Source organism: Nestor notabilis, unplaced genomic scaffold, assembly GCF_000696875.1.
Source record: "Nestor notabilis isolate BGI_N333 unplaced genomic scaffold, ASM69687v1 scaffold2594, whole genome shotgun sequence".
Classification (NCBI taxonomy): domain Eukaryota; kingdom Metazoa; phylum Chordata; class Aves; order Psittaciformes; family Psittacidae; genus Nestor; species Nestor notabilis.
The window spans coordinates 21,443-30,622 of record NW_009926678.1 but is presented as its reverse complement, the minus strand read 5'-3'; the positions used below and the strand labels follow the sequence as shown (position 1 = coordinate 30,622).

Here is a 9,180-nt window from a genome sequence, read left to right as displayed (position 1 = left end):
AAAGCCCAGCCATTGAGATAAGAACAGTTTAACAATGGAAATAAAGTAAATAATAATAATAATAATAATGTAAATACTAAAAATAAAAAAATAAATAGAAGAGGAGGGGATAAAACCCAAGAAAGGCAAGTGATGCACAATACAATTGTTCACCACCCACTGACTGATGCTCAGCTTGTCCCAAGCAGCGATTGGTCCCTTTGGGCCAACTCCCCTGTTTCTGTACTGAGTGTGATGTTCTATGGAATACCCCTTGGGCTGGTTCGGGTCAGCTGGCCTGTCTCTGCTCCCTCACAGCTCATTGTGCCCCTCCTCACTGGCAGAGCATGAGAGACTGAAAAGTCCCTGAATCAGGGTAAGCATTACTTAGCAACAATTAAACATCAGTGTGTTATCAGCATTGTTCTTACACTAAATCCAAAACACAGCACTGCACCAGCTACTAGGAAGAAAATTAACTCTATCCCAGCTGAATCCAGGACAGTCCCTCGCTCCCTTCTCCAGTGCACGGTGATGCAGTGACTGAAGCCAGGGGTCAGGGCAACCATGGGGTCAGCATCCCTGAGCGCCTGGCAAGGAGCAGGAAGTTTAAGTAACCCATCCTGCAGGGACAAGTTCTGCAGCCAGCAGCAAGGCTGCTCCAGGAGAGAGCCAGGAGGAAGCTGGAAGAGTGGCTGTCACAGGTGGATGGCACAGGGCAGTGCTGCCCACCGAGCTCTCAGATATGCAAAAGGTTTGTCCTGTTTTCTCCAGCCTCCCTGAGACTAGCCCTGTTTTGAGCTTGACACAGCAGCTATGGCTTGGCCCCACATAAAGCCCAAAGACAACACATGCTGGGGACTGCTCCCCAAGACCAGCTGGAATTTGGCCACCCTGTTTTTCAGGGAAATAAAATACATCTGAGTGGGTTTGTTGATCCATCCAGCATTCACTGCTGCTCTTTCGGGACAGTGACTGGTCCCCGGTGTGTTCTGTTTGCTAATAAGGGCACAGCCAGCCGTCACTAAGCCACTGCCACTCGCAGCATATCCTCAGAAGGATATGCTGGAGGCATGGTGGCACGGTAGAGGCACGGGTGGGATATCCTGCACGGGCCCTGGGAGCAGCTCTTGACACAGTGGTGCAGGTGCCACCACCCTGCCTGCCTGCCCTTGCAGCAGGCAGGGTCTCGCCTGCTTCCCTGCCCCGGCTGGGAGGATGCCCTGTGTCATACAGGAGATCCCTGGGAATCTGGGGAGGAAAAGGAAGGCCCTCTGCAAGCTGACCCTGCATAAAAACTGCCCTATAAGGGAAGACAAGAGGCTGCCAACCTGGTCCCTTCATACCCATCTCATCTGTCTGAGTTTCCCCCAGCTCTGCATGTTTCTCCTTTCCTCCTTCTGTCAGCTGCTCTCAGTGCTGGGCTGTCCTGCTCATCTTTCTCCATTTATCCTGGCCCACCCCAAACTGGCAGCTCATGTGTTATTTAAACTTGTTTGTGTCTTTGCTTTTTTAAACTCTGCAAGGGTAATTCATTAAGACATCTGAACTTTTTGGGAGTTTCAGTCTAGAGATCCTCCCCAGTACAGAGAGCCCCTCTCAGACAGCACCTTTTTTCCAGGGATGGGCCGACTGCCATGGGAAGAGCCTCCAGAATGCTCCAAGTTCTCTTCCAAGCAACATCACCAGTTTGGACCTCTCCTTCAACTCCTTGGTCATGCCCCATCACAGGACTCTTTTGATGCATTTTCCTTCCCTGCATACCCTCAACCTCTCTAGCAATGCCTTGCTGGTTCTGAGTCCAGCAGCCTTCTCCAACCTCAGGGCACTGCGTCTGCTGGACCTGAGTAGTTGCAGCATTGCGTACCTCCACATGGACGCTTTCAAGGGTTTGGGAAACTTGCACACTCTGCTCCTAAGAAGCAACAGTCTGCAAGAGCTTGAGGTCTCTTTGTTCCTGCCACTGAAGGCACTTTTCCACCTGGACCTGCAGCAGAATGCGCTGGTCTCTGTGGACATGTGGAGCCTGCAGCTGATGGACACAGTCCCGCAGGTCCGGCTGGAAGGGAATCCCTGGCTCTGTGACTGCAGTGCGCACCCTCTGCAGCAGTGGCTGCGGCGCAGGCAAGGTGGGCACACAGGGACAGGTGGCATGAGAGCTGCTGGGCAGGAGGAACTCTGGGTGCAGGGGTGACACTCAATCCTTTTGCTCCAACCCCTGGACAGGCTCCCCTGGGACCTCTCCCACTCTGTTGAGGGATGGTGAACTGGAAGGTGACGTGTCTCTACTTGCTTGCAGTTACACATGATACCAAAGTTTTCTAGGAATGACAGCAGGATAATTTAGCCACTCCCTGGGAAAGGGGCTGCATGTATGCTTCAGCCCCCAAATTCACCTGTATGTATCCACATGGAGTGATACATGTGAATTTTCAAGAGGTGTTGAGCACTTGGCAACTCCTTCTGTGGAGCCAGGTCAGGCTCCAATCCTCTTGAGCTTCTCTCCCAGGAAAGAGAGTGAGTGTTTCTCACTGCGAGCATGGGGTTTCTAACATTATTCATGAATTTGGCATAATCCAGTAAAAGAAGCCTGCTAATCACCGTCACACACTCACACAGATCCTTGGTCAGGGAATTTTTCCTTTAGTTGTGCCTTACAATGTGCTGAGGGCCAGAGAAGCTGGAGGTCACAGCCAGGAGCCAGCAGGGATCATCTTCTCTAAACTGGGCAGGGGACGGGATAAGATCTCCTGTCCTACCTTAGCCTGTGTGTCTCCCAGCTGTGCAGGTGACCTGCGCATCACCCCCATGGCTGCGGGGCCGGGAGCTCACAGCACTGGATTCCCAGGACTTGGGCTGCTGGGTGAAGCAGCGGTTTTCTCGGGAGGTCAGCACGGTGCAGCAGATCACAGTGACCTACAGCAACAGTAAGTTGTGCAGCTACAAAGGCGTCCATAAGGTCTATCTCCCTCCTGCCTTCCATCACCCCAGAGGGGAATACAGGCAGGGACTTCCTGCTCTGCCCCTGGTCCCAGTGGCTCAGGCTGGCTGGCCACTGATGATGCAGTGGTTTGGTGGGCAAGGTGGCCACCTCCTGGAGGTGTTTGCTGGCTTTGCAACAGAAAAGTTAGCAGATGCCACAAAGCCACACAGTGTAGACTCCACAGTGGTGGGCACTGGTATCAGACAGCCATCCATCAGTTTTTCCCACAGTGTTCACACACCTTTGGTAGCTAGCTCTTGGTGAAGAGCATTTATACTGCTCCTCAACCCTGTGCTGGCTGCTGAGGAGCGCTGGGTATGCCCAGGCTGACCTGCCATGCCCTGACATGCTCTTTCTGCACCGCAGCCACTGCCCCACCCACTGGGAAAGGGGGAAGGAGCTGGCCGTACCTGGTGGGCTTCCTGGTGGCAGCAATTGGCATCTCCATCCTGATCGCGCTGGTTGCCAAGTGCAAGGTGTTCCACAAGAACTTCACCAGCTACCACCACCGGCCACTGCCCGAAACCAGCTCGATTGGAGGCAGCCCCATGGAGGACAGCAGCAGCTGGGACAGGAGCTCCTCAGGCCAGGGGGCCTGTGAGAACCACCCCATGCCTGGTCCTGCTGACCTGCAAGGTGAGGATGATGATGGCTTCATTGAGGACAACTATATTCAGCCAAGTGAGCAGGTGCCGGAGGAAGAGGAGCGGCAGTTGCACCTCTCCATATGAGCCTGCAGCCCCTCACTGTCACCCCTCCCTCCATCCCCTTCCTACCCCTTCCCACCTTCCATCAGCATTTAGCCCCATGTGGTTGGGGGCAGGAGGAAAGGAGTGGAGAGGAGGGGAGAGAAAGGGTGGGCTGGGAATGGTGATGGAGGATGAAGGTAGTCAGCCCCAGCATGATGCCAGTGGGGCTGCAACAGCACAGGGACACTGGACCTGCTCTTTGTCTCCCAGCCCTGTTCGGATGCTGAGGATGAAGGACATGGTGCTTGTTGCACTCAGGCAGCCTGGTTGGGTGGGAACATTAGCCTGCCCTGGTGCTCCCTGTGGGGTCTTGGGCACCAGCCTTGCTGCCCCATGGTGCCATACACAGCCCTACTCTGTCCTTCAATGTGTTGTCACTCCTGGGTGTGATTAAAAGTGTGATTAAAGCCTCTGTCTGTGATGGTTTATTGGAGCTCTCCTGGTGACAGTGCTGTGAGGGGACCCCTCAGTCCACAGCTAAGGTGAGGATTCTTCTGCATGTGCTTTCAAGGACCACAAATGCGTTCCACGTTAACTGTAGTAGTGAGAGAATAGGTGTGTGGCATGAATGCTCTTGTGCACACAGATCTGTCACCCGCTGTGGTGCAGGCAGATGTTTCTTCATTGCAGGGCTTCTCTGCACATCTTTATAGTGCTGCTTCCCAACCCTCTTGCTGCTTTACAGCACATCCCTTCCCTCTTTTCTCTCATGGCTCTCCTGCAAGACACGCTAGGAAAGCACTTACCTTCCCCATGCCAGCTCTGCAGAGCTGAGCAAACTTGTTGGCAGCTTGCGGCGTCAGGCAGGCACGTGCACTGGGGCGAGACAGCCCTGTCCCCTGGCACCCATTACAGCGTCCCATCTGTATCTCTAAGCATGGATTTATATGAACATTATAATTTTTGCATTCCTGTCATCTTTGTGGCACGATAAACAGCACATGAGACAGAGGTAACTGCGAGTTACGACCCAGCCGGTCATGTCTGTGTGGGTCACACTGGAGTTAAAAGCAGGGAGCAGCAGCAGAGTTCACCCTCCTTAGTAAAATGATTCACAAGGCTGGTACCATCTCTCTGAGAAGAATTCCTGGTCATTCCTGTCCCCAGTAGCCTGGAAATCTCTCTGTCTTGCTCCAGAGCATGAAACATTATCATAGGGACAGTATTTCTTGAAGCCCTGCCACACGGCTAATACCCCCATCTCCTTCAAACCTCTGTTTCACTGTAAACTGCCTTTCTATTTCTCTGGTCATTAAGGTATTTATAGAGCACAGTGTATACAGAAGTAAATAATACACGTCAGAGAATGTAAACCAAAGGAGACAACTAGGTCGGGCGTTGCATGGGCAATACAGGCCAGTGACTTAAAGCACTTTCCAGAGAGGGAACGTGCCATTATAGCCACGAGGAGGAAAACCTGCTGGTTTGTTTCAGTGGTCATCCAGTTTTGGCTCTTAAAGAGTGTATTTCTAATCTGAGATTTACTTTTGCAGTCACTGCCTCATGTTTTGCCTTCTGGACTCATCTTAACAGCTCCCTGTGAATTACAGCACACACTGTATATGTATGTAATATATGCTGTAATTTTTTGAAATTATGGGTCGCTTTGAGGTAAAATAGGATACTTAAATCTGAGGGCTGGCAAAATGCATTTCAGTTATCTTCTGAAGGGCAATTTCTGGGCTTTTCAACATGCTTTTCAATCACATGAACTCACTCTACACTCAGTATTTTACTTTTGGTCTCAGCGATGTCTTAAAAGAGATTAGAAATACAAGTGCCCAGGCTTATTTATCCAGGATCTCGCTCACTCTCGTCCCTCAGTGCTCAGTGGTGGGTTGCTTGTGTACTTTGACCCTGTTTTCCTGGTGTGCGGGGGACCATGGCAGCCCCTCTGCCCCCTCTCCAGGCAGCTCCAGTGCTAGTGGGTAGGAGCTTGTCAGCTCAGTGGTGGGAATAGCATCTGGCACGTGGAGCTGGGAATACAAGGGGGTCACAGCAGAAGAGGAGCCTTCTCAAGGGGGTCCCCCCAGGAAGCAGCCAGAGGACCCTGCGGTTGAGGCTGGTGGATGGGAGCAGTGGTAGGTATGCAGGCAGACTGGTTCCAGGCACACTGCAGGCAGTAGCTGCTGCTATGAGCCTTGAGGCTTGGCCTCACCACAGGGTGAAACAGCTTCTCTGTAAGCAAACAGGTTGGCATGGACATCATCAGGAGGCTTTGCGTGCTCCATGTGAGCATCTTTCAGAGGCATGGCAAGATCTTGTATTTACAGAGTGGTGGTAAGGGGGACCAGCTGTCTAGGTCCTTAAGCAGAAGGAGAGGCATGTGCAAGATGTGTATTAGGAAATAAGTATATGCATTTGGAGGCTGTGGGGGCATTGCCACACTAGCTGGTAAACCAAAACCACAGCTGCAGGAGGGACCCTGGGCTGTCATGGTTTTTGCCCTGGGCTCTGTGTGAGCAGAGGCCAGCTTTGCATAGCTCTGCCACCTCCAGCTCTGCAGAGAGGCCGACGCTCAAGCATCAGCCTTCAACACAGTTGATTTCTGTAAAACTTTATTAAGTATTTCCACACACAACACAGGAACCAAGAAAGGAGCAGACCAGTACCGCTGCTGCAGAGGGAGACTGTGACTGGGGCAGCTCAGGCTGTCCCTCTGGGCAGCCAGACACCCAAAGTGCTGTCTTCAGGAACAGTCTGTTCCCAGCCAGTATCTCCTCATGCTGCTGTCGTGGCCCACAGGCATCCTTTCCTGGCACAGTTCATGGGCACTTGGGGCACGTTTTGAAGGGGCTATCGAGGGGAGGATTCACATTAGAATGCGGGCAGCGTGGACCTGTGAGCTGGGCACAGTCACGCACCTTCTCAGAAATACCCAGATGTGCAAAACAGCTGGTGTGCAGGCAGCTGTGGGCTGTCCATGTGTGCAGGTTGGGGGAGCTGGGAGTAAAAAGCACTGATGCAGGCAGAGATGGTGCAGCCTGGTGTAACTGCACATGCACTGATGCAGAAGTGCAGAGCAGCAGCAATGGTGATGGTGCAAAACTGTCCAGGTCTGGCCTGTCCCTCCCTGTGTAGGCACAGGGGTCCCTGCTGGACCTGGGGTGAAAGAGCCTGGAGGGGAAGGATGGCTGTTTGCTTTGCTGAGGATTTAGCACAGAAGGACCTGAGCTTAGTAACACCCTTCTTTGAATCTTGGGCAGATTAAGAGAAATGATGCAGAGAGAGGAGGAAACAGCAATTTAATAAAATCTATGGATGATATGAAAGTGGCAGAGGAAAACGTAGAAATAACAGAGGTCCAGAAAGAGAAGCCAAAATGCTGCACCCATACTTCGGGAAAAACAATCCAGGGCTGCAGGTGTAGGAAAGGCAGCAGGAGCAGGGCAAGGGCAGATGAATATAGAAGTGCCCTCATGCAATCAAGTGCATTGGGGATGGTGTGGTCTAGAGCTGGGATGAAGCCTTCATTGTCCAGCATATACCTGGTGGGGTTCACTGATGCTGAACCCTGACACTGCCTCCAGGTGTAGGTGTAGCATGGACAGTGATTCATGCTGTTACTAAAGGAATGAGCTACCACCTTCTTCCAAATAAATTTGCTATTAGACACCAAAAAATAATAGCTCAGTCTTGTTCCATTACAGAGAGAACTTTGCAAATAATGAGCAAGAATAATGGCTGGAGCAGAGCAGCTCAGGTGAGGGGGGAGACAGGAGCAGACAGGAAGATGAAGATGAAAAGGTTTCACAGGAGCAGCTTCGCTAGGAGGTTAGGATCTGTGATTATGGAAAGGGCAGTGAAATGGTTTGTGGGTCTTTGGAGGAAGTGAGAATTTTGACAGGTAAATTAGCCTAAAGTCACAGCAAAAGCTTCCAGGGGTGAGTTGTTAGTCTGCCTCTGGGAAAGACGCTTTGGTGATAGACACCTTGTAGAGATAAAACACCAAAAAAGCTCCAGATAAAGACCAAGTGCTAGCAGAAGAACTTTTCCACCCTGCAGCTGCAGCAGCACTTGAGAGACAGAACCAGGGAATGCACAGGGACTGTGATGAGCTGCAGTGTTCCCACAGCAGCAGGGATGCCTCTGCTTGGGAAACTCCCCTCTGAGGCTAACAGCTTTCTGCCCTTGCACTGCCCTTGCAGAGCATGAGCCCAGCCCTGGGATTTGGGCATCCCATCACCATCCCCCAGTGACTGCACCTTGCTGTTTGTGGCTTGCGTGGCTGAAGCACGCTGGCATTGATAGCAGAGCCCCAACACAGAGTTCAGCACTGATACTTGTCAGGGCCCTGACTCCAGTACCCTTTGATCACCCATTTGATAAACCACAGAAAGTGATGGGCTGCAGACATGTAATATTGGAATGGATCCTGGCATTGCAAACACAAACAACATTTCATGTGAGGTCCAGCCATGCTGGGGCTCTGGCACATGGAATCCAATGCAATTCCCACACTCACTCCAACAGACACACAAGTGCTTTCTCAGGAGTGGCCCCTTCAGCCTTGCCTCCCACCAACCTCCCTTCACTTTCGCTGCATGTCTGCTGACATGCAGAGTGTTTCCTGCCATTCATCAGCTGCTATAGGCTCTACTTTGCTCAGGAGCTGGCAGCTCTGCACAACGCACAGGGTAGTTTCATACCACCCTTCATCACAGCTTCCCCTGCCAGGAGAGCGCACAACAGTTCCAGGAACTGCAGGAACCAAGCAAGTACTGGAGTCTCCAGGGGTATGGAACAGGCTCACCTTAACACTGTGACATGCATCACCGCTGGGCAGGCAGCAGCTGTTGCAGGAGGCTTTGTGGGGATACAGCACCAACCAGGCCAGTGCTGAGATCCTCATGTGCCAGGTCAGAGCCTGTCCAGGTGACCCAGGTCCTTGCCATCAGCATGGGACAAAGCAAATGCCAGTCATCTCCAAAAGAAGTATAAGGCACACGGTAACACTCTCCTTTCCTTCAGGAAAGGCTGGCACAAGCCCTGCTGACGGGTCATATACAGAGGCTCACGCAGGGGGGTCCTGGGTCAGATCAGGTTGGCCATGCTGGAGGTGGGAGGAAGCCGCCTGTTCGGAGCAAGGCGGCCAGAGATGGTGAAGACCCGGATCTCGCCGGTCTCCAGGCTGCGAGGAGCAGCCTGGCAGCAGGACGTGCAGAGCAGGTAGAGCAGCAGGCAGAGGAGGATAGTACTGCCAGCAGTCAGGAGGACAACCCCACTGGTGAACATGCTGGCCAGCGGCCGCGCGGGGCTGAGCTGCATGGTCGTGGTGGAGAGGACGGTGAGCACCACCCCACAGACCAGCAGCACCAGGGCGCTGAGCAGCAGCCCCAGGCAGTCCGAGAAGCCACCGCTCTTGAGGAGCTCGATCTGATCCCGGCTGCGGATGCAGTTCATGTCCTGGATTGCAGAGCTCAGCAGCTGCTTCAGCAGCACAAGCAGAGCCAGGAGGCACAGCGTGGT

The 9,180-nt window shown here is 52.7% G+C and overlaps 2 protein-coding genes across 2 annotated transcripts in view; one reads left to right on the top strand and one right to left on the bottom strand.

Moving 5' to 3' along the window:
- The first annotated feature begins 1,603 nt into the window (after nucleotides 1–1,603).
- On the top strand, nucleotides 1,604–3,693 carry LOC104405047 (chromosome unknown open reading frame, human C1orf210). The gene is made up of 3 exons (XM_010013638.1): nucleotides 1,604–2,108; nucleotides 2,760–2,906; nucleotides 3,329–3,693. The coding sequence occupies exons 1-3, from the start codon at nucleotides 1,697–1,699 to the stop codon at nucleotides 3,691–3,693; spliced, it is 924 nt and encodes a 307-aa protein (XP_010011940.1). The 5' UTR covers nucleotides 1,604–1,696.
- A 5,052-nt stretch (nucleotides 3,694–8,745) lies between these two features.
- TMEM125 (transmembrane protein 125) overlaps nucleotides 8,746–9,180 on the bottom strand; it is a 713-nt gene continuing 278 nt past the window's right edge. Inside the window, exon 2 of the mRNA XM_010013637.1 lies at nucleotides 8,746–9,180. This exon is cut by the window's right edge and continues 10 nt beyond it. Coding sequence (XP_010011939.1) covers nucleotides 8,746–9,180 — 435 coding nt within the window.